Source organism: Parasteatoda tepidariorum, chromosome 6 (genome assembly GCF_982258835.1).
Source record: "Parasteatoda tepidariorum strain Cologne lab strain chromosome 6, Ptep-v5.0, whole genome shotgun sequence".
Classification (NCBI taxonomy): domain Eukaryota; kingdom Metazoa; phylum Arthropoda; class Arachnida; order Araneae; family Theridiidae; genus Parasteatoda; species Parasteatoda tepidariorum.
Genome location: NC_141760.1, coordinates 70649092 through 70676395, shown reverse-complemented (window position 1 = coordinate 70676395; position 27304 = coordinate 70649092). Strand labels below are relative to the sequence as shown.

Here is a 27304-nt window from a genome sequence, read left to right as displayed (position 1 = left end):
AAGGAAGCAGTATACAAGAATTTCTATTCTGGTTTTACAAAGTTGTAGTCCTTATAACCACACAATTAGTAAAAAAAAAAAATACAAAGCTGAAAAAGGATTTTGACAGCATAAATAGTTTTATGTAATGCTATAAGATATTTTGTTAAAATTACCATACTTTACCACATTTACCAAATTGAATCACATATTCCAGAACCATATTTTATTGTCAATTTAAAAAGAAATCATTACCATAGCGCTTCAGTAAAAGTTACCTAGATTTTGATTTGGTATTCCCGTAGAACTAAGGAGAGGATTAACAATTATGTGACTGATATTTCGGTAAAGACAAAAACCACAAAAAAATGAAATTTTAATAAATTTCTATCTTTTCTTTTTTATTGTAAACATACTTTCATTTATTTGAAAATAAAAAGAAATTTTAAGAATATTTCAATAATAGTTTGACTTCAATATGAAGTTTTAGCGTTGAAATTAAGTTTCATCATTTTTGTAATATTGATTTTTAATATATTTAGACCCTGAAATTTTCCATTCTGAAGTTAGAAACTAAATACGGGTTTTAGTCCCAAACTTCTGTTAAAAATTAAATACTACATAAATTTAAGCATCACTATAAGTTTATTTGTTCTTTGTAGCTTATAAATATATTTAGAAAAATTTCCAACTTAAAACTTAAAGGAGCTAGAACTGCACTAATATTTAAAAGCAAGTATCATTTCAAAAGACAGATATATGCTCCTTATTTTTGTTTGTAATAATATTTTGAGTTATTTCTTCTCAAATATTCTAAGTATTTTAACATATTGCAAAACTTAAGGAATACATATGGAATGTTCATATCGTGACGAAAATGCTTAACTTTCCATGAAATCTCGGATATAATGCAAAAACGATTTCTTATTTTTTTCTTCTTTTGTTTCACTTGATTCTCCTTTTCATATTGCTGAGTATTAAGCCTATTTGTATTCCACGCATAAGTTTAATGGTAGCCTTATTTGACTGCTATTGCGTTTCACCATATGCCCCTCAAGCTATCTTTCTATTTTGAATCTTTAGAAGCATTTTCAAATTTTTAGAGCGTTGTTAAAGAAAGCTCTTAAGTACATCCTTTAGGGTCCTTTTTCAAAAGATATTTAAATCACCTTTGAATCTCATAATAGTTGCATGCGTATTTTGTGGAATATATAGCTGAGCGGCATTTGAGATGGCATTAAAAAATGGTTACGCGCAAACGATGTGTTCCTTCTTTTTAATGCTTTGCTATTATGCTTAAATATTTTTTTTTTTGAAATCGTAATCATATTCCATGCATATTTCTGCATCGATTTTTGCTTTAAAGGTATTTACAGAATTTAGCCTAGAGCTTTGCAAGAAATCCTAACGTAATAGATAGTGTTTTTAAACAATTGAAATGGTTGGCGAGTTTATGGGTGCAAACTGCTTATGCTGACCGAAAGAACATTTTATAAATGCTTTCTAATAAGGCGTGAAATAAGCGATTTTTACTGAGTCATAAAATAAAAATTTTTTTAAAAATTTCTTTTAGCATGTTTTACAAAATATCATCATATATATTATCTAAAACGAATGGATAGTTTACTGTTTTTTGCCTGACGTATATAAATTTTAAAATGTTTAGTGGGTAAAAATATTAGCTGACCATCCTGAATAACTTTTGATCTAATAATCAGATTTTTACTTTCTAGGACTCAATTTTAATGGTTCAAGGGGAACCTCAACTACGCTAATTACATTTAACAATTAAGGGATACAATATTTTGAGTTGCAAAATCAGACACAAAATGGCACTGTCTCTGAATAAAAATACAATTTTTTTCTGCGGATTCGTTTTTTTAAACCACAAATGATAAGGGAAAGCTGGAATTCGGGAAATATTATCCCAATAGTTTCATCCCAACGGTCCAAAACTAGAACCAAAGTTAAGACCACTTAATATTCGTTTTTAATTTTTGCGTATTTCATCTTTACTTGAGAACTTTTTAACCGGATAAAAAAATTCTACACTCAATTATAATTTCATTTATTCAAAGATAATTTGCATTGAATAACTTTTAGTAAATATTTATTATTTTTTATTATTTTATTTACTAATAATCGAAAATTTTCGAAATGTAAGGTATAAAAAATTCTCAGATCATTTTAAAAAATATAGTTTTTACATGGCAAAACACAGAAATCTAATAAATTCTGAGAAATCAAATTTTAAAGAAGTTGTAATTTAATCCCATAACCCATATTTTCCTCAAGAAGTCATCCTCTTTCACCATTACTATTGAGCCCTAAGGACCCGATAATTATATCAAAAGTTATTCACGGTGGTTCGTTTTTTATTACCAATGTTCATTGTGAAAACTTCCGTACATTGTTTTGGTAAATATTGGTAAAATTTACATGCAATGATGGATGCTGCTTCTATACAGTAAAATAAAAATACCTTTTTTATAAATTTTTTTTTATCAATGCATTAATAATGTTTAAATGATCATAGAAAGTATTTTTTTTTGTAATTTGATGAATGTATGGTGGGGAATGTATTGAAGGCAAACTAGAATTGCAATACAAAAAACATTGATTCATTAAAAAAGTCAAGTATAATTTGTAATTGTGTGAATTATTCATGAATCTCAATATTTCATTTGATCGGTGTATTAAATACGTAATTAAAAAACAATTTCTCCCTAAATATTTTTACAGCTGAATAGTAATAACCAACATTTGAGAGTAACAATAGCTTTTTTATTTTTTTGTAATAAAGAAATTCATATAACTATTTCTTTCTTTCTTTTCAGCACCATTTTCGAAAAATGCCTTTAATCAGAATAAGTAAAAAAATATCAAACAAAGGAACTAGTGACATTTAAGATAATATGACTTTTTCTACAGTTTGAAAACTCAGAAAACTATTTCAGAGTCAACATTTCATATTTAAGTTAGTCAGGAAATATATTTACAAAAAATTTACTTTTTGTAAACACTGACAAAAATGTGAAATGCATCGTAATGCATTTAAAGCTCATCATTTTATTATTTTCTTAGATTAGTACATATTTAATTATCGTGATGAACAATTAGTTAATAGTAGTTCATACTGCAATAAACATTTTTAAGTACGTTAAAATATAAATCATGACATAAATAATTATTTTAAAAGTAGGACTATGAATAATAATGCGTAAAAAATAAAGAACTCGGCACTTTAATTTTAAAAAGTTAATTTATAAGGCTAATATTAAACTAAATTGTGAGAAATATAGTTTCTTTATTTCCTTTGGACTCTTCATTTGTTGTTTTAATAATAGTATTAAAAGCAACAATTTTAGAAAAATAAACAAATGTAATATTCTGATGCATCTATTTTATTTTAAAGCATTTATTAATCCCTTAAGAAGTATTGAAATTTGATCTGAAAGTTCATTTTATGAAAAGAAACTAATTAAAATTTAAATGAACGTAAATTTATAAATACGGTATTGTTTTATAAATTTATGTTACAACATATTTTTTTAGTAAAAATAATAAAGATATTATTGTGCAAAGTATTAATCTCGAGTTTATATCTAACATGTTATTTGTTTTCTAAGTTAAATATTAATATATTTAATTAAATTGCAAAACATTAAATGCCCCAATTATAAAATTACTTGTTCATATAATTTTGTTTCCTTTTTTTCATTTTGAAACTCTTTTATTATTGTAATCCTTATATTTCGACAATTAAAATAATGCATCACATAAAAGATTCGGAAAATGTATGATGCCTGGAAACTATTACTCTTAAAAAAATGTATTTCAAATAATTTTTGCATTTAAGTATTATAGAAATAGCACGTACAAAAATTTTAAAACTGCATAACTGCGCTAATTAAATTATTAATTAGTGTAACATTTGGAATGTGATTAACTTGCTTGTAGCATTTTTGAATAATATGTATTCTGATAGTAACTTCAAACATTAAATAAGGAATTTTTGTTTAAAATTTTATTGCAATTGTTCAATCAATTTCCTATTTAAAATTGCAATAAAAAGTCTAGACAATTATATTTGTTTCTCTAAAATCAAACAATTTATCTTTAATCTCAAATAGCAGTTATTTTTTCTTAATTTTCTGATTTTAAAATTCTTTCACTACTTCATCTTCGACAGTAATATTATATTATGTAAGTTTACTGATAATCTTTAATAGCGAGAAAATCCTGTATCAAAACAAATAAAAAAAACAAAGATAGCACCAAAGAAACTTTAAAAAAATTATGGAAATTGTGTTTTATTTTAAATATGATAGTTCCAAGTAAATGAGAAAGCATCTTCCTTTTATATATTTACTATTTCTTTCACAAAAAATTTAAAAGTATTTTTTTAATAGAGGAATTTTTAAAATTAAACATTTGACACGCGAACTTAAACATTTAATAATTTTGCTCGCAGCTCTTTTACTGATAATTTATTTCTCTTTTTTGATATTTAAAAAAAATCAAACTAACTTATAAATTTCTTTTATTCACGCTTACTAAGAAATGTTTAAAAACAGCAATAATAATGTCTAGAAACCGCAAGGCTAAGACCGTTTTTAAAGTCAAATTTGTACAAAATCATTAATACTTTAAATAAAAAAAGAAGAATAGGTAAAGAAAAAATGAGTGAAGAAAATATTAAGTAAAGAAAAAATGCTTTCTCTAAAAAAATAAAGTAACAAAAATTATTAATTTATTTTATAAATACATGTTGGATATTGCATAATTAGAAGCAAAATAAGCATAGAAATATGGCTGCCGAATATAAGGCTCATTAATAGCCTGAAATTATATGGAAGATGAAATGAGAATATCCTATGCTATAGAAATCCCCATCCATACAATATTTAAATTAACATGGTTAAATAAGATTTTATCCATGGTTTATTAAGAAATAATATTTTTCTATTGCAATTTTACGTTTTAATCAACTATATAATTTTTAATAATAATATATCACTACATTAAAATATACAAACTTACACTTTAACATAATATATCTGGGACAATCTTACAAAATCATAACAATCTTAAAAATAAGATTAGGATTAGAATACTAAAGCTACTAAAAAATTTAATTAAAAAAAAAACTTATGAATGGGAGCTTCGAAAACACATTTAAAATATATAGCTTATTTTCAAAACAAGTCTATTGTGGTAATCGTAAGTTATTTATAAATAAGTGACTTTCTTCAAATCAAAGTCATTGTGTAAATAGATTAATTATTTTTTCAAACATCTGTATGCTTGTCATATAATGTCGTTTAAAAGGCACAGCCTCAATACTTGATGAAACAGAATTAACATTACATCCTCTAACCAGATTCCAATGGCCAGGATATCCAGGTTGGCAGGGTGCTGGACTCACGTTTTTGAGAACGGGAGTACGATCCCAGTCGGTTAAAGACTACCCGAGTCATAAATGGTGACGGATGCATGTTAAATATGTCGGGTTACAAAGTTTTCCATGTTCCAATAACAAATCAATACCTCTTGGGGTACTGAATTGGAGACTGATCATGCTCTGGTTCAGGTCAAAATTACGATCCGTGGATGGATGAATAGACATATGAATACGGTCGTATCGTAGAAGTACGTCATTGAAATTTATCGTCTTTCTAGCTGTATGGGAGCATCAAAAAGTCCCATAATTTTTGTGGAAGTGATTGTATAATGATTTTGGAAAATTTACATTAAAATATGGTTTTTATATTATATGATAAAATTTAAAAATTGTGAAAAACGTTGGTAATTTTATCATGATATCTTAGAGCATAACATCGAAGCCATTTATTCAACCAAGAGTATCTTTCAGCTCTGAATTTTTTACTAAATAAGTAGCAATAAGAACTGTAATTCTGATAACTGGAAAATAGAGTAAATGTTTGCAATATGAACGAAATTATTACCAAATGAATGGTTTAAATACCGTATTCTTTACCAGAAATATCACTGCTGTTCAAAATGGTAAAACAGCTCCTCGTATGATTACCTCTTAGCCTTTAATCACCAACAGTTACAGTTTTATTTCTTTTTTGTGTCTTGGGGAAGATCCGTTATAAAGGTTCGTGCACAATCTTCACAAAAACTATTAAATTATTTGCTTGCCTCGGATATTTTTAGACAGTGTGTTCAGCATTAGCAGCAATCATTCTAAGCCCATTGCCGATAGAAATCACGCTGATTCATGATGTTTTACTACTTTGGACGCCTCTTCTGACGAACAACTTCACGCTCAGCTTTTTAATTGCTCAAGTGTGAACTAATTACTATGTTTTACTCAATATGTCGTGTTTTTGTCTTACTGCAAGCGGTGGCGTTGGGCTACACCACTAATTATCGGACACCGCTAATTGTAGCAGCAATGTAAGCTTGCCGCTGCAATTCTTACGCCATCATGCATGTACACCTCTCATCTGGATATACATAATGATTATTATTGACGATTTATCATCAAAATAATACATTATTTTGCATATCATTATTTATTGCAATTTTTCCCAATATTTTTCGTTGGTACACAAAATTATTTTAATAATTTTATTACTTTCTTCTTCAAGTATGCTATTTTTTTACCGGAAATATTTCCATACAGTACGGTCTCAGTATAAGCCATTTGTTTTCATTGTATTATTATTAAATTGAAATTAAATTTCCTGAAGAACTGATCCTAAAATATAATTATTAAAACTTTACCACTGGTGAGCTAGATGTATTAAAAGCCGAAGATTGTCTCATAACGTTACTATAAAGTAAACCTTCTTAGCACTGTAAAAGTACTAGGTCTCTGGAGATTTCAATTTTCTGCTAAATTCAATTCAATTTTCTGCTTCAATTTTCTGCAGTGCCTCCCTGTTTTGTCTCTGAAAAAATTATTTGAACTGATAATGGTGATTTTAAATAATAAACTATAACATAATATTCATTTTGTTATGCGTATTTTGTGAAAATTATATTTTTATAACGAAATAAATTATTATCCATAAACATTTTTATAATGGTTGTTTCATAATCAATTTGTAATTAAATTTTCCCAAGAACTGGTGCTAAAAAATAATGATTAAGACTTTACCTTTACCTAGAAGGATATAATAAATAAATCGATTTATAAAGCTATTAGCAAACAAATAATTCTTTAAAGAACAACGCAATTGTGTGAATAGATCGATTATTACTTTAAAAAACGTTGTACTGGTAATAATATTATAAATTACTCCGTTTAAAAGATACAGCCACAAATAATGCTTGTTGAAATGAAAGGAGGGCAAGCTCTCACGGGATTCAAACGTGAACTTTCTTTCAAAAGAAGAGCAAAATTACTACCAACAGCCTGAAACTTCTCTCCTTGTTCCCAGTGGAATGTAAAGAATGCTTCTTTTTTAGAAAAAATAATGTTGACTACACTCTATTGTTCTCAGAATGTGTTTTAATGGCAGTGTGAAATTTTGAGCAAAAGGATAAATGGGATGACGCTATTTTTAACACTTTTAAAGAGTTTTGTTTCAAACTTGAGCTCCATGAGTTAGTTAAAGAGCAAGGTAGATGGGACTAATTGTCTTGAAACATTTGTTAAGACTTTTCAGAATTAGCGAGGTTGAAGTTTGTGAAACATTGTTTATGAAAGGGTTAGGAATAATTTAAGTTTCTTTTTCAGATCTTTTCAGCGTCAACAACATTTTAAATTTTTCTTTAACTTATATAAAATGTAACTGACATTATAAAACCTTTTTTTCTGTTTTAAATTATTATAATAAATCTAGATAAATGTAATTTTCGTACTACAGAAAATAAAAAAAGAAATTATTATAATTAATGCAGTGAGTTAATTGCAAAAGTTAACTTTCAGAAATTACCTAATTAGCTTCGTAACTTCCGACAACGATTTCGACTTGTTAGAATTAAGTAAATGAAATATTTTTGTTTATATCTGTATGTGAGTCTGTAAGGAAGATTTACAAGTTCTTAAAACGCAAATAAAATGTTAGCAATATCTTATGAAATACAAATTTGTGATTAATGTGATATAAGAATTTTCATAAATTAACAGGTTGAATTAACAGGTAACATTAACAGGTAGGTTGAATCAATTTATAAATAAGATCAAAAAATCTTACATTTTAGATCGATTTACCAATTTGCAATTTGATAAATTTGATAGTTGTGCAGTTAAAAGCAATTTTGAACATAACCTAAGTTATTTTAAGGAATCTTAGTCGCAAGAAGAACCTAGATTCATATAGTAACAAATTAGAGAAGCTATTTATAATTTGTATACGTAAGAAAGAATTCCGGTAAAATTGTTGCACTCTACAGTAATAACATTTTTGGTAAAAAAAAAACACCAACATATTTCTTATTTACAAAAAACAAACAAATCTGGTATTTCAATCACTTATTTAGAAATTTTTTAGTTCATATAATAACAGTTTACATAAATTCTGGTTTCCAAAATTTAATTAGTAAACACACTTAGAAAAGAATACAAATTTCAAATGCAAACTTAACCGAAAAAATGGTCTTAAGGCCGTGATCTAAGGTAACGTCATGACAAATTTAAAAGTTTTAAAACATTTACAAAATTTCATCATATATAAGTAATTTTTCCAACATCTACAAAGGACTTCGGTAAAAATTACCGAGCTTTTTGGTGTTGCCATAGAACCAGAAAGTTAGTCAATTTTACCATATTTCTTCTCGGTGTCAAAATTATCACTGAGAAGACTATTTTTGCCAAATGACAATTTTGATATCACTCTATGTTGCTCTCTAAATACTATTAATTTAGTTAAAATTAAAAAATTAAAGTACAATTATTCGCTAAAGTAAAATTATTCGTCTGCATTTTCTCATATTTAGATATTTTATGGATTAAGTACCGTTCCTCATCTCACAAAATATCTACTCTAGATTTATAACAGTATTTTATTTTATAACTCCATTAAACAGCAGACAAAATTTTGGGTTCACGACTGCTAATATTCAACTCCTTAGCCTTGTAATTATGAACCTCATTCAGAAGACAAGGGAATTTCTGGATCAAATATCGTGACAAAATTTGTTTTCTTGGAGGACTTTCAAAATGGAACTATCCCGCATTCTCATAACAAGACAGGAAAACCACAAAAGCTAACACGGTTAGTCTGATGGCAAATGGACTCTGACTCATGATTTGTCTACCACTGAGGATATTTTAAACTAGCACTGTGTTTGATACATGCCGATTGCGGAATTCGTATTGACCTGCCATTGCTAGGATTCGAGCCCGGATCACCTCATTGCGAAAACACTATGAAAATAAGAGTAGAGATTGGTAATTTGAGAACTGATAATATTTTTCCATTATCCATAAGAAAAAGAAATTTTCATGATATTGACAAAGCAGATTGATATATATAATATGGTCCATACTTTTAATGGTCATTTAAAATACTCTAATCAATAGTTAAAACAAAAAATTTTTACAAACTTAGGGAGAGTTAAAATCTCTTACTTACGGGAGGAAAAAATGAAACTGTTTTTAATATCAAGCGAATTGCAGTATTGAGTTTTTCTTTTTTTCTCAACTAAACATCGATATAAAAATATCAGTACGTATATTTTTTATTTAATATTTGATAAGGATTCGAAAAATCCATGTTAATGGCAGTCTTTACAGAACACATCCCTTAAGTTTCACTACTTCAGTGCCGTCAGTGTATTAACTTTTGAAGAGAATAGTTAGATATATTGATTTCGTTTTCTAATAAAATCATTTTAATATTTTTGAGTGCTTGATTTTATCTAAAAGGAAATAAATAATTAATTATGTTTGAATAATAAATAACTCACATTGTTTAATCAGTATTTAATTCCTTTGTAATTAAATGTTATAAGTCTAACGATAGTAATCACTTTTTTCTCGTATTGATCTTCTCTTATCTTCATTTCTTATCTATAACAAGGCAAAAGAACATCTGTGAGATTCTACTTAAGCAATTGGAAATAAATTAGGAAATACATTCCTGTTTATAAATTGAAGTTTTTATATTAAAACGTTTTAAGTTGCATTATGATTAGTAATTCAATTTTAACTTATTTGGTTAATGAATCTCAATTTTGGTTATCACGAGAAGAATAATTAAATAATACTGGCAAATTAAAATTTACTTTTGCTTTTCAAATTTCTCAAAAAAATGAAGCCTTGTAAGCAATTTAGTTTGTTTATTTACACGTGTGTGTAATTTTGCCTGCTTTGCTTAATTTGTTTAAACAAAATGGCCACTTTGAGCTTTGTTTAAGAATTAAATTAATAAGTAAAATGACGTAAAGTAAAAAAAATACAATCAACCAATGAACAAAACCAATCATCAAAAATTTAAGTAGAATTTAAAGTATCAAGGTTTTGTAGGTTAATCACGATGCTGATTGAAAATATTGTGAACATTTAACTAGCAGTATAATAAGTTCATTGCTTTGATTCAAGGCTAGCTTATGGATAATTCCGGCTACAAGACTATACAACTAATAAAATGAAATATGTAAATACAAAGTTTTAAGGCGCTCTCTTAAAAATTGTACTCTTTCAAAAATAGTTATAAAAATATTACTTTTTGCAAGTTTAATATCTGATTTATATAAAATATTTTCTATTGAAAAGAAAATAATATTTTTTTTCCAGTGGCAGACACTGAACTATAATATAAATAAATAACATAAATAATATAAATAACAATTAAAACTTGAACAAACATATAAGTGGCAATATTGAAATTTTTTTTACTAATTACTGCTACCTAACTATACAACTGTTATCACAAAATATTTAACTATATCACAGGATCAGTTTGCGATGTACACTTTTCTCAAATTAAAGACTTTTGAAAATTCCTTTTTTTGCAAAGTACTTTCATTTAGAAAGCTTAAAAGCTGATTAACATGCAATTTATTTTACAGAAAATAGAACTATAACGATATAGAAATTAAACATCTACGTGACCGAGCTTGACGCAAAATTTTTTGCTTATTATTGCCATCAAATTATACAATTGTAATTCAAATGCTTTAATTCATGCTCTCGGATCCATCTAAAAAAGATAATTCCTTATTTTAGAAGACCTTAAACAAAAATTTTAATTTTTATTAAAACTTATTATTTTTTTATTTTTGATTGAAAAACTAAGCTATAAATAATAAATTTTATCGAAAATAAAAAGATAACAAATTTCTTAAAATAAAAAAGTTTTAGTTTCTTTGGTAAAATATTTAATTATATGGTAACGCTCATATATTTTACTCAATTCCAGAAAAAAAATTAAGAATTCATTTTAAAACATTGTATTTAAGTCTTGCAACTAAATTCTTACAAAGAATACTTGGTTACTTTTTCTTTGCATAAAAATAGTCTTTCTTTTTTAACTATTCTTTGAATTGAAAGATGCATGTATTTATAAACTGCAACCGCAACATTTATGGTTCTCATTAACAAAAGCTTTCACCTCCTTTTCCGAGTCGTCCACGTTTTGAGCAGTTTTCGGTCCTCTTTTATTTAAATTAAATCGCAAAACATAGTGTCTTCAATGTGTTCTTGGTTTTCAGTAAATCCTGCTCTGTTCCTATACATAACCGCCCCAACCAAATCTCCACCGCGCCATCTACTTAGATACGCTTAGAAAGAAACATTGCTAATTGCGTCGTAAAGAATAAAATAGACTTTTAGCTTCGCTGTGGTCGCCTAACTCATTAAGAATGCGCATAATTTCGGTGTGTTACTGCCTGCTACTGACAGCATTTCAATCTGGGCACATTTCTGGGGTTGAACATTTTTTTTTTCTCTCCATCGCCTCTTCTAGGAATTTTTCCTCTTCCTTCATTCAGTTTTCTCAACATTGTGGAAGAAACGTCCATTGTTGAAACTGTCGCTTTGAGATAAAATGATAAAATGGGCCTCTAACATATCGATGGTTTTAATTATTTGTACCCAGACGCTTTGACTCGGCCTGATCATGTCACATTTAAAAGAATAATGTATCATTCCATTGTCGGAAATTCAGCTCGATAAAACAATGGGAAAAATTCGCCAGCATATTTAATAAACTAACCGACTTTGTTTTTGGAAGTTTTGTAAGTTAATGAAGATTTCCGACTACGATTAAGAGAGATAAATATTTGATGGTTTTGTATTAATCAGAGGGCGTTATCATGAGTCACATTCCATTCAAATATTTTGTTATACCTCTCAGTACGTTGCCGATTATATATCTGCCTTTCTATATATTATTTAATTTAATTTATTATTGATTTAATTCGTACGTAAATTTAAGACCATCTGTCAAAGTTTATTTGTTAAAAAGTTCATTTGATGTGATTTTACAACAATGTATTTCAAATACAAACATTAAATACAAACATACTGAGGCACACGATTTAATTTTTGTAGTTTTATCATGTAATTAGAGGAAGTAGTTCGAAAATCGAAATGCAAATTTTTTTTGTTGATAAATGTTTACTTTTATTTGGATCGATACTTATATTTCCTTGATATATCTTTCCGTTTAATTTTTCTTATTCTCTTAAAGTTCATGGGATAATATTCTTACCTATGTTATATATGATAATATTAAATATACACAGAAGAGCCATTACATTATGACCACCTTACTAGAAAAATGTAGGATCCCCTTTAGCCTTCAAAACTGCTAGGACCCGCCATGACATTGATTCCACAAGTTGCTGATAGGTAGTCTGAGGTATCTGGTACCAAGCGCTCACCAACTGGTCCTACAATTCCCTCACATTGAGAGGGAATAGCGTGTTAGCACGAATTTGGTTTTCCAAGTAGGACCACAAATGCTCTATTGGATTAAGGTCAGGTGAATTTGGGGGCCAAGACATGACTTGAAAGTCACTGGAATATACATCATCATGCGCATCATCCTGACATGGTGCATCATCTTGATGGTAAACACCATCCCCCGCAGGAAAAACTGTTGCCATGAATGGGTGAACCCGGTCTGCAACTATGTTCAAGTAGCTTACAGACGTCAGGGATTGTTCTATGAGGATTATGGGTCCTAATGTGCCCCATGAAAACATTGTTCCTGGGTGAGAAACCAGGAGAACCTGGGCGAGCCCATTGTTATTGATGGATTGCGGTCATAATGGCTCTTCGGTGTATATGCTATATAATAACTATTTCGTACATAAGATATTATTTGTTTGGCTCTACGACGGACACCACACTCTTTAGCATGAAAAATTTTGAATTATATGAATTAATTTTTGTTCATAACTTGTAAAAGAAATAAATTTCTTTAATATTTACTTTCAGGAATACCTGGTATCAAATTACGAAGTATGAACTTTGACGATGAAAATCAACGTAAGTAACTTTAATTTTGTTGTTTATATTGGTTATTCTTAAACATGTCTGTCACAAGAATGAAATCTCTTAAGTTAATAATAATAAATAGGAACATCTAACAGCATGGTATGCTTAATTTCATTTATAAATTTTGCTATTTTTTGAAAGGCTTTTATATGACTGATATAGTTAACCGTATTTTCACGTTCATATTAATATATCATGAAGTAGCTTATGTGGATATGTTTTTATCCTTTAACGCAAAGCATTTTTTAAATTATCTAAATAAAAAAGTAGATAGTTCGAAATTGGGATAATATGATCTGAAAACTTCTTAAATGTAGAAAACTGCTTTTGCAGGAATTCTGCGAAATTTTTGAAAAATATCTATTTTATTTTTGACATTTCTAAGATAACCATAAGTTTGCATATTTTGAATTTTATCCGGGCTTTGCCATTTTCTTTAAACATCTGCACGATATTATATAAACAAGGTAAATTATTTCTAAAAGAAAAGTATTGCATAGAAAGGAAACACATATAAAATCCACTATGGGTCGGCTTCAGCAATGTTTAATCTACTTATTGACAAATTCTTTTATTCAGAATTGTTCTAAATAAGAAAATATTTTATTCTCATTCCCTATATACGTAAATTGGATTATTATAGTTTGCTTCGTAAAAGTCTAGAGCAGGGGTCCCCAACCTTTTTGTACCTAAGAGCAAATACCAGAATATCGGTCGAATGGCGGGCACCATTCATTTTTTCAAGATAAATGTATAGTTGGTAGACATAGGTAATAATACACACTACATATACTGAACAAAAAACTTTATTTCAAAAATTAATTTAACATATGAATATAATTAGTATTAATATTCTTGTGTAAAATAAATGATTACTAAATTGCTTTCAAAACATACGAAGTATAAAAATTATTTATAAAATACAGTCAATGTGGAGTTTGGCATGGCATTTCGCTGGCCAGCGCTATATAATTGGGAGAATATGATGCTCAAGAATGGAATTTATTCCTTCAACTATATTCCAGAATTTCTCATGTGATATAATAGTTTTGAGGATGATGTCATTCTGAAGATCCACAATTTCTATCTCCAATTCTTCTCGCTTTACTTGAAAAAATTCTGAAATGTATGTTGCTATTACGGTTTATTTGGTTGGTAAAAGGATTAACAAAAAAGTTATCAAAGGCTCAATGATATTAAATTGTTGAAAGCGCTTTTTAAATTGATCTTGAAGCAATTGGAGGTTGATGACAAATGTTAATAAGCCAATTTCACTGTCACCTATCATTTTTTTCATGTTTGGAAAATGCACAAGAGACTTCATTTTCAAATGTGATATCCACAAAACTAGCTTAGCTCTGAACGAGTTTATAGCCTCTATCATTTTTGCTTTATGTTTGTCCTTTCCCTGCAGCTCCAAGTTTAAATAATTTAGTTTTTTCCTTATGTCCGTTATGAAAGACAAATCTGCTAGCCAAAGAGGATCTCTTTGTTCTAAAACTGTTTGATTTCTGGTTGTAAGGTAATTTTTAATTTCTCCAATTAAATGTAGAAATCTATCAAGTACTTTACCTTTACGGAGCTAGCGTACCTCAGTATGTATCTGCGTAGCATAAAATTTGCATAGCATTTATTGCGAAAATGGAAAACTGAAATATTTTATCGTTGGGTACAAGCAGCGGGCGCACCTAGATCGATCGACGGGCGCCATGGTGCCCGCGGGCATAGGGTTGGAGACCCCTGGTCTAGAGTTTGATTCCCACTTTTAAATCATTTCTTCAGTGTTCGTTAAGAGAGAAATATTATTTATGGATTGAATACAGACATAATGTCGTCAATTGCATTTCCGTTATGTAATTAGAGTATTTTTTTCTTCAATTTTTTTTTAAAGGTGAAATAAAATTCTTTAAAAAAACTATAACTTAAATTGAAAGTTCAATTCCAAATGATTATTTTTTAAAATTTTTAAACAATGTAATATCTTACAATTAAACAAAATTCGATGTCAATCAATCTAATTATTACTTGAGCTGCGGAACATTGAAATTCTTAAATATTAGAGTATTTTTATTTGTATTTTCAATAAATACTTGAAAAACTCTCATTTACAGCTTAAACTTTAGTGAAATAACTGAAATTACTACTATCGAATGTTTTTGATATACGAGGAGATACAATCGAAAGATCACAAGACGAGAATATTCGAATCGATAGCATCCTCAGGGCAGAAAAGATATGTACTTCAGCCATTTAATCGATGACAATTGTTTCGGAAATTACTTTACCGCCAAGCAAAATCAAATTACAGGAATATAATTTTGCTTCTTTGGTATCGTTTTATGCAGTATTATTATTGTATTATTCAATATTGAAAGCAATAGTAATTCAGATTATTGTATAAATGATAATAAAAACATTTAAGTGATGAAGAATGTAATAAAATAAATGTTATCAGAAAGGAATACAAGGTCGTAAGTGAAAAGAATGACCATTTAGAAGACTCTAGGTTAACAAATCGAAGAAAAAAAATCCGAAAAAGTATACAAAAAAGTTAAGTTGCCTTCAGTAGCCTCTCCTATAATATCATGATTGTTAAAAGTAATTTTAAAATGTGTATTTGTAAAACTAATTTCAAGCAATAAAATCAATTTTGTATATATATTTTTTGTTATATAATAAAATTTTTTAAATCAATAAATATTTTGATGAAAACATATATTTTAATGCAAGTTTTATTTCCTCCGATTTATGTAAACTAGGTATTTTTAAATTATTATTATATTATTTCTATATGGGATTTATAATATAGTGTTATAGTGCTCTTATCATAACGTTTATGATGACAAGTATTGTCACCTGAATAAAAATTTCATTCGCAAATTGGGAATGATAGTCATCATATTTAGAGCACTCCAAAAAAAGGCTCCCATTTTCAAGATTTACCGGACGTGAATCAGACGACATGACGAATATGATTTGATGAATAAAACGTAAAGTTTCCAACCAAAAAGGGAAACCATTGTATCCGAGTGAGAAAAATAGAAAAAGAAAAACTATAATGACCGAGAATGGCAAATTTTTTCAGTTCATTTCAAACTTTCATTTCTTGAGATTGAATCATTTTCTTGAGATTATTTATTTAACAAGCAATGACATTAAAAATAATCAATAATTAGCTGATCTAAATTTAAAAAGAACAAACAAAAGAAAATGAAATCCTTTCTAAAATTTGTTTGAAGTACCCATGAATACTTTTATTTTGCATTCGCTCCGTTAAAAATGCTCTGTACTCCAGATTACCTAGATTCATTATATCTTTCTACATTGATTATGATATCTATACTGAATATATAATTTGACTTTATAAACTTTTTAATTTTGAAAAAGTAAATCTTACATCTTTGAATTAGCGGCAGAAGAATGGAGTAATACTTTCTAAAAAGTTTTTCTTTTTTAAAGATACAGATCAATTTCTTTCATTTGCCCCTTTTGAACTTGTTCGAAATCTTCAAAGAAACATAAGAAAATCCTGCAAAGCTGCTGTTGAAAGAAATGAGTTCCTTGTGTTCGAAATACTCTTTTATCCAATATTGGCAACGAGCATATTTTTCTCTTCTTCTAAGCTTATTAGGATTACGTCTTGAATTCAAGCCTTGTATCTTTAAATTGGCTTACGACTTTGTCTGCCAAATAAGTCAACTTTTAAAAGCTACGTTAATCTCTCTTTTAAATTTATTAAAATATGTTTTATTTTCTTCTGAGAATGCTAAGGAAGGGAAAAATAAAACGCCGCTTTCTTCGACTGAAAATCAGAACAAAGTTATTGAATTGTTTGAAATATATCTTAATATGTGTTTAATGGGCATATGGGGAGGAAGCTAGGAACAGTTGAACAAAATATGTCAAATTCAAATTTAGTGAGAAAAAATTAAAATGTTTTAGTTGCGAATATATTTTGTTATTTGAAAAAATATCGCAGTTTTAAATATCATCAAATAAAATCATACGGAATATCTTATCTCAGTTAATGTTTGAAAAAAAAAATCACTATTTTTCAATGTTTAAACTTTTTGCCAAGTCATTATGACACAATGATAATGCAATGATTGATGTACACTGCGTGAACAATAAGATCTACATATTAGGGTCTTTGATTAAAAATCAAGCAATCTGATTTCTAATTGTTTTTATTTCAATTTGTAAATTTTTATAAATTATTTTAACTTTTATAAATTATTAAACTTTCTTTATTCTGGAAAATGTCACTGAAAAGTAAAGGAAATTTTCTTCTGCTTTTTTGCACTCTATATCTTTGAAATGTGATACAATAAAGACAAAGTTGTCATTACAGAGAATCATATTTTTGTTGATGGTGGAGTCATGATTCCCTACCGGTTCCAGGATGTGAAACGCAGTGCATTGCATTAATTGCATCAGTGCATTGTTTCAGTGAGTCTTAGTCATTGTGATGGAATGTATTTATATTATAATACTAGCGTCAAATGACATATAATGTGTTAGCACGTTAAGTAAAAACACTCTTTTTCATTTTTTTAAATATCTTATAATGTTTAATATCTTACACGCTTTCTTAAACTTTCTATATTTTTCACATTTAAGGTGGTAGAAATATAATTGTTTTTTTCAAAAGTTGTAAGTATAGAATTAGTTAGAACTGTATCTAACTTAGAATAATACCAAGAAGAATTTAAATTATTAAACTTTAGTTAAATAATATCTTTCAATAATATCTATAATGGTTCTATAACGAAATCTATTTAAGGTGTAATTCTTTGAGTTGCGACACTTTCCCGAGTCAAATTTTATTAGTTCGATGTCTAAACATGAAATATGTTTCTCACCTTAACTCTTTGCATAATAATAATAATGACAATAAAAGTAAATGATTTTTTTAAAATTTTAAACAACTTTTCTAAAATAAAATCTCTAGAAGTTGATTTGCAGTGCATTAACAAGCACAAGATTATAGAGGTTGGATAAATAAAAGAAAAACTTATTTTTCTTAACATGACGTTACGAAAAAAATAATAATAACGAATTCAAACAGTTTTCATTAATGAAATCTATTATTTAAAATACGATTAAAAAACATCTTTCTTCAGTTTCGATCTGCTTTCATGTTGCAAGCTTAAAATTTTTTTTATGTTTTTCTTTTCTTTTTAACTCAACACGTTCTGGAAGAATAATAATTATAATAAAAGAAATTGATTGCTTTTTATAAGAATTAGAATACTTTTTTATGAAAGAAATTTAGGAAATCTATATCGAGTGCGACTTATAATTATAGTTACTCATTTCTAGAGATTGATATCTTCCAAATAAAATGCTTTAAAATAAAAATAATAAATTTTATTTTGTTTGAAATGTTTCTGATTATCATGAGTTTAAACACAAGTTCAGAAACTCCATCGCAAAAAAATGGAAAAAAAAAATTATTTCTTTATTTTATTCGTATTTTGCCCTCAAATAGAAAACTCTAATCAGCAAACAAGCATTTCTTAAAAATATTTCTCTGTACGTTGTGAGTTCTTGTGCTCTTAGATTGTTTTTAATTGCTCTTAGATTGTAATAAAAAAAGTGACAATGTGAAGTAATCTAATTTAATTATGTTTTTTTTCTGTAAAAATATTTTAGAGCATCTGGATTTTTAGAACACTTTTTATCGATTATTTTTAGAGAACGATGACATGAAACAATACCTGTATGAAAATTCAAAAAGGAAAAAAAAGGAGGAAGAAAAGCGTTTTATAAAAACTTTTATTGTTATTAAGAATACAAGCAAACTTTTTATATAAAGAAAAATCATGAGTGTATGTTGGCTACCCTTAATATTTTTCCGAACTTTTATGATGTAACGGATTCATGGATTCATGATTTCAAGAAGACGAACTCTTCATTTAGCAAAAAAATCATGCATATGTATGTATAACAATTAAGAAATAAATCGTTGTTTCAAAAACTACGATAGGACTCGAACTCGCCACATCTGTGCTTCTATTTCAAAATGTTGGAATAACCCTAACGTGTAATGGTTAAGCTTATGAGATTTAATTTAGCAATTGATTAATATTAGCTATTGATTAATATTGAAGTATTTCTGTGCTTACAAATACACATTTTTCATAGTATTAAATTCTTGTAGATGTTAGCTTAAAGACTGCATAGAAATAAAAACTATTTACCGACAAAAAAAGTGTTTTCTGTATAAAATCAGGGCTATTAAATTTATTAATTTTGCGTAGCCTAAAGTTGTACTATTATTGTTACAATTATCCACATTTTACTTAAACTTACTTTTTTAACACGTTTACTACTAAAAAGAATGTTTTTAAAACCATATTTGTTTACTAATGTTACCAAACAATAATTGTCAAATCGCTTCGATAAAAATTGATGCCCTACAAACAACACTCTAGTTAACTGAATCTTATGCCATTTAATAAAAAAGCTCTGTTTCATAATTAATGAACACAAAGCCTCCTATTTTACCTTTGATGGACGAACAAAGTTGTCGATTTTGTAGGAAATTTTCCCAAACTATACAAATTAAACTTATTCAATAGAGTCTATTTAAGTGCCTTTCTCGAATGTATAAATTGCAAAAATATCATAAGAAAAATATTTACTATTTTTTTTCTATAAATTCAGGAGAAATCTACGTTTTAGTTATTTATTATTTTATTATTTTAAAAGGAAATCAATAACGATTCTTCAAACACAGAACAAAAATATAATTTTATAAAAAGTTAAACGACTCGCAAATCTTATTCTTAACATTTATTTTGAATATTTTTTTAATACTTTTTCGGAATGTTTCTACTGATCATAAATTTAAACAAAAGTTTAAACACTCCATCGTAAGGAATGGAAAAAATTGTTTTGTTATTTACTTTATTCGCATTTTTCACTCAAAGATGAAGACTCAAATCAGCAAACAGAAATTTTATTTTGTTTAAAACCTTTCTCTTTGAGTTTTATTTATTTTTATTCTTAAGATACTTTTTCTCTATGTAAGATATTTATTGAAAAATTAAATATGCTTCTTTTTTTTTGTTTCGTAAGCTTTGAAGCTCTCCAACAATTCCTTTCTTGAGTAAAGTGCATCCTCAGAAGCCGTTAAGTGATTGCCTTCTTTTCTTTTTTTTAATTTTTTTTAATATTTTGTGCGGAAACATGATTATTTAAAAAAAAATCCTGCTAGCTCTTCCCTATGCAGACGACGTGGATGAAGGGGTTCAATTGAGCCTTTTTCAAACTTTCTGTCAAAGTGTTAGTTGTTATAAAAATATTCTTCGAAAATATAAAAATTGGAAACCTTTTATGTTTTGTTTGGTCTTATAAAATGAACTAAGCCCATTCTGAGAAAAAAAGAAGGTATAAACACTTCAAGGATTTTTTTTAGATAAAACCTGCAATTTTAATTTGTAAACTGGTTTATGTTGTAACTATTAACTCATTTGTTTTATTTATGTTATTTTTATGGTTCAAGTAGTCACATGCTATATTTACTTTCTTAATGCTATAATTTTTTTTCTATTTATTAATTCTTTTTTTGTGTTTGTGCATTGCATATTTTCATGCGCATTAGTCTCAATTTTATAGCTTCATTAAAAAAAATTTTTTTTAAAAAAACAAGCTTATTTTTATTCATATATTCGTTCAATTAATGCCCTTAATGGTCAGTTAAATGCCCTTGGGTAATCAATGCCTTAATGGTCAGTTTAATGCCCTTTTTAGTAGTTATCGTGATATCGTAAATATTTTACCACTGAAACTATTAAATTAACTCTCATGTTCAGGAAAATATCTGTAGTCAACAGACAAACACAAAAAAATGAATAAATGAATGGTGATTCAGTGGAAAAGTAAATAAAAATATGATTACATGCACTGTAAAAAACTTAGTTTACTTCAACAATAAAAAAATATTGGTAAACATATGACGAAAGTGCTTAATGTATGGATAAACCTCATTGTAGTGCTTTGTGAGAGATTGTTAACTAGAATGACGAAACTAAGACGAAGACTTTAAGATCGAATATAAAGTAATGAAATAAGCTGACCGGCCTGTATAGTAATCAAGAAGTCGGCTTCGTACCTGTACAATCCCATGTTAAAATCTTGCTGAGGGAATAGGTGTAATTTTTCCCTCTCAGTAATATCTATCCTTCTCGAGTTGTTAAGATGACATTAATCCTGCAATATGGCGCCCATGATATAAGGATTATTAGAAAAATGTGATGTTTTAGACGCTAAGCTTTTTTTTTATTTATTTATTTATTTTTGAAAATATAGAATGGCGGGATATTTCTTTAACTATTGTCGCAATATGTTCCCTCGGAGAAGCGGCAATAGTTATTCCGTCTCTTCGACGGAATGGTCACTCATAGAATATGCAAGAAACGGATTGTGTTTAAAATCGAAGAAAATTTCGTTAAATATGAGTATCCATTTTTAGAGTGCGAAAAATAGAATATGACGGAAAATCGGAAATAGTAACTTTCAAGGCCATTGCACGAAGAACGTAGACAGTTCATTACGATAAGTTGTTTAAAAGCGTCAGACGAATGTTTATATCAAACACTGCTTAAAACATATTATTTATTGATGCGATGTTTGCAATTGCTTTGAATCAGAATTGTCGTTTTGATTTTTATGACTCATAGACGGACTCGCATTTAATAAATTGGTTTTAACTTTCTGCAAAGAAAATTGCCGCAAATCTTAGTTAAAGGAAAATGAAAACCAGGACTTGAAATAACTCAAAATTTTCACTTGCGCTACCGGGCACGTTATAGTCTGCAGAGTGCAGAGAAGGCTAATATTATTTTTAATGTTCATTTTTTGTCGATAACATTGTAACACAAACATATTGATGTACCTATTATTTATCTGGTGATAAGATGATATCAGCGATTTTAGATCAACTTCTATACACTTTATCTTAAATATAAATCGACAGCATTAGTTATTATGTAAAACAAGAAACGGATATGAGCTAGCAATTACAAAGCATTCTTCTTAACTAAGAAGTATTACTTACTAAGAATTACTAAGAAGTGTTACTTAGTTAGTAAGAAATATCATTTTACCATCTAAGGAGTAGTATCAGTGCAAACGTATAAATTTCTTTTCAACATGAAACTTTAAAAATGTGCTAACTTCTTTATTAATTATTATCTTATGGCATCGACTAGAGTCAATTATTTTTATTTACATAACTAAGAGAGATAAAAAGAATAAGTTTAACAAGTTATAGTTTATATGATAAAATTCCGTAACATGTAGGTGTTATTAAACATATTTGATTTTCTAATATTCTCTCTAAAACTGAACAGTTCATTCCCTTCATTATCATTTTAAACTGTGTTTACTTTAAGAAATGCTTAACTAGTATGCATTTCTTATGCATACTAGGCTCATGATGGCTTTGTATGAATATTTACGTAATTGGCAGGCATGTAGGGGTTGAAATAGCATGCCCGATTAAAAATTTTACACCAATAAACATGTCAGTCAATGGAATTTTTAAGTTCAGAGGAAAATGTTTTCTAATATTCAACTACAAAATAAACAACAGCAAAATTTTATTTAAAATTTCGTCACTCTTGCGAAAATTTTTGCCGATTTTGTACACACTTAGCATCTAATATTATAAAAATGTAAAGGCAAATTCGTCAATTACGAAATAATAAATATTGTATATTGAGGAAGTGGAAACTTATTCTATTAGTATGCGAATTAGTAATTATTTTGAATTTGGAGTTTGGGGTTTAATGGCAAAGTTTACTTGCTAAGCAGAGTCGGAAATGCAAATTAATATAATTCTGGATACTTTATTAATGATCAGTAAGAAAACCAGTTTACTAATTTATGAAAATATCTCGCAGTTAAATGACAAGTTACATTTTAAAATGATAAATCAGTGTAGTCGTAATATTTATCTTGTGACAAAGGCATTGTGTACTAAAAACAAACAGTTTCCAACGCTTGAAAAATTTAAAATTTATTTTAAGCATGTGTTTCAAATTTGAAAAAAGGAATCAAAAGTACACAAAGTTGAACTAAATGATAACCACGTCATTTACCATTCTGTTAAAATAAAACTGTTTTAAAAAATAGGACGGATTTAAATGGGTTATTTCCTTGGATGAGTTAAAAAAAATTTAAAAAATAGAAATTTATGCTTTTTATAATTATAAAAATTTTTGAAAATTTAAGACAAAATATTTTTTAACATTTATACCTTTATGTTTTGGTTGTTTTCTTGCATTTTTTGATTATATTTAAATTTATAAAAAAAATTAATACATTTTTACACAGTAAAATATCTCGGATCAAATTGCGTCCAGAAATACAAACACTCATTGCGCCTTTTTCTTTTACCGTAAAATCCATTTTTTACCAAAACGGAGTCATGGACCAAAATTACCGCAATTTTTACAGTATTATTATGGGAAAATCTATGAATCATTGCAGTTAAATAATTATTAAGATTAAAATGGATTTTACGGATTCTGCTTTCAGGGTGGTAATCCATTTTACCTTAATTTGATCGGAATCTCTTTCCGTACATAACCAAACTGCATAATAATAATTAAAGCCTATTAATGTATAACATTAAAACATATTTATATTTATTAATTTATTTTTCGATAATGTTTAGGCTGATCACTTATATCACATCATTTGAGAAAAAAATGAAAGTTTGAAGGAATAGGTTATTTGATATTTATTCTGTTAACTTAAACAAGATTGATTAAAATACAAAACGTACACATTTGTTTTCAAAATTTAAAAAAAAGTGTTACTTTTTATATATAATAGAAAGATAGAGGTAAAGGAAACATCCACAGAACTTAATCAAAATTCTTGTTTAAAACTTTTACTTTTCCGATAAAGATAACTAAGTTTTTATTTCATTTATTGAAAAAAATCGCTGCGCGTATAATGATCTCTAACAAATTACGTATACTTTTATCTTCGATGTTATGCGAAATTTTAATAGCATTCTAACATCTCTCCCTAATGAGGTTCCACATCTAACCCCAAATTACAACGTCATCTAATGACGTCTTAATTACGCTTTCGACACAAGACCTAGATTGCTTAGATTTCAGAAATCCGACGTATATTCCTTATGCTCGAAATACAGGTTTGTAAAATGGTGTTGTTATCTTAAACAAAATGTTATTCAAATGTTTGGGTCTTTGTGTCTTTTCTACTGTGTATGTTGCTAAAGTGAAACGAACAAAGGCATTTTCGATGTCATTTAATAGCTTAGAATTAGGATTAGAATTATAAAATTTTTAATTTTATTCAAAATAATTACAGGTCTTTGAATTGATCTTCCGATTACTTTTTACAGATTTCTCTAAATAAAATATTAAATGCTGTCTTAATAAATTGTTTCATTAGTTTTAGCATTAAAAATAAAATAAGCGTTTTTTCTTAAAATGAAGCATTTTTGAACATAAAGCAACACTGAGGAAAAAAAATGTTTGTAACAAGCATAATATGGTAAAATTTACCGCGTCTATGGCTCTGAGGGAAAACCATAGGCTCGGTAATTTTTACCGAAGCACTTTGGTAATGATTTTAGGGAAATTAATTAAGAATGAAAGATGATTATATAATAATATTTTTTGAACTAAAACATATTTAAAATAAAACATTTTTGAAACGTTTTGAAATAAAATATATTTGAATATAAAGTCATTATGATAAAAAAAAAGTCATAACTACCAGAATATGGTGAGGTTTATCGTGTATCTGGTTCTTTGGAAACACCAAGAGGCCTTGTAAGTTTTACCGAAGCACTTTAGTAATAATTTTGGTAAAATTAACAATAAGATATGGTTTTATACTGTGCAATGAAATTTAGCATTATAATAATGATAATTTAAAGCATTACATAAAAACCATTTATTTGGTTGGATTCCATTTCTAATTTTTCATTTTTTTATTAAATGTGTAATGAGAACTGCAATTTTGGTTACATAAAAATAATACTAAAAACCAGAATTTCTGGTAGACTGTTTATATATGAACAGAAAAATAACCAGATGAATTATCTAAACATTTCTTCTACTTTTCGTAACTTTTGATTTTTATTGCCAGATATATAGGTTTTTTCCCTAGTATTATCGTTACTATACAGCATGGTAATTTTAACAGAATTTTTTTCTCAATTTCCCTATCTTCACATGTCTAAATTAAAGAGTTTGAATATACAACAATATAACCTAATGAGCTTCCCTCCAAAGCAGAAAAAAATGGTAGCGAAATTTGGATATTAGAAAACTCGCCGTTGTACCTTTCCAATTTAATATTTTGAGAACAGAAATTTCCTACAGTAATTTGCTTTTTTTAAAATAATTGGAAGAGTAAAGATATGAATTTTCGAATATTCTTTTAAAACTTTCGGAACATTTTTTTAAAAAAAAAAAACAGGAATTTCTTGGAAACCATTACCATATGAAAATGGAAATTACCAAAATGAATGGTTTAAATACTGTATATTTTGTTATTATTTTTTATAGCCAAGCAAAGTTTTAAATATTTTAATAATTTATAAAATTACTATATAACAAGAAAAAAAAACTTTTCGATTACACTTGAAGTTAAAAAATAACTTCCAAGATAATTCTTTAAAAAAAATTATAATGATTTTATAATTTGAAAAATAACATCGTTTTTTGAATAAAAAAAATTTAAAAATATTTAGTCGATTGCATTTTAAAGACACATTCATCTGCTTCAACAAATTTATTTCAAAAACTGAAAATTAATACATTTTCGTTTAATAAATAAGTTTTATCTTCATTGCGATTATTTTTTTGTTCATTTCCTTAAATAAAATATTTAAATCCCTAACATCGAAATAGATTTTATTCATAAAAGTAAAGCATATATTTCATTTAAAACATCGCATCAGATCGGCATATTTTAGAATAAAATGTTGAATAAAATACTATATGTAGCAAATCATTTAGACTGAAAAAATTATCCCCCAACCAAATCCAGATATTTTTTATTCTTATACAATTATTATATTCTCTTGAATTGAAAATAATGTTATATATTTATTAAATTATATTTCAAAAATAAGTTTAAAAAATATTATCATTACTTCTTCGCATTTATTTATGCAGCATTCAAACAATGTTTTTCATAACTTAAAGCATATTTTTATAATTACATCATGCCAATAAATAAAAATTATTTTGAAAATTGTTTCAAAAATATCTTCATTTGTTTTCATTTAATTTTGCAACATTTAAACATGCTTTTTAAAGTAATAAAGGACAATTTCAATTACAAGACACTGCATTACACCGATATTTAATAAGTTAGAATATCGAGAATTTTCTTTGAATTGCAACGCAAGAAACAAACTTTATCATCGGTTTACTATTATCACTGTAAATTTTTTTTCTAATATTCTAGAATGAGATTTTTAAATTGCAATGTCACATTTCAAAAAAAAAGTTTTGAAATATTCGTATCACTTGTTGCGCATAAGTCTGCAACATTGAAACACTTTTTTGCGAAGTAAAACATATCTGTCATTTAAAAGACATTTCATTCCTTTAATATATAATAAATTAGAAAATAGAAAAACATCATTAAATTACATTACAGGAAACAAACTATACCACCAGCTTATTACCATCACTATCATTGTTTTTCTAATATTATATAAATAAGGTATTTAAATTACACTGTTATATTTCAAAATACAAGTTTTAAAAATATCATCATCACTTGTTTGCGCATAAATTTACTGTATTGAAACACGTTTTTATAAAGATAGCACATTTTTCAATTACAGGACAATACATCATATCAATATATAATAAATTCGAATATAGAGAA

General features: G+C 27.2%; 1 protein-coding gene across 4 annotated transcripts in view; it reads left to right on the top strand.

Annotated features, from left to right (window-relative positions):
* LOC107456467 (kin of IRRE-like protein 1) overlaps positions 1-27304 on the top strand; it is a 224475-nt gene that overhangs the window by 118961 nt on the left and 78210 nt on the right. For all 4 annotated transcript variants that reach the window (XM_087166016.1, XM_087166018.1, XM_087166017.1 and 1 more), the window contains exon 4: positions 13346-13396. In XM_087166016.1, coding sequence (XP_087022142.1) covers positions 13346-13396 — 51 coding nt within the window. The remainder of the gene's footprint in view (positions 1-13345; positions 13397-27304) is intronic.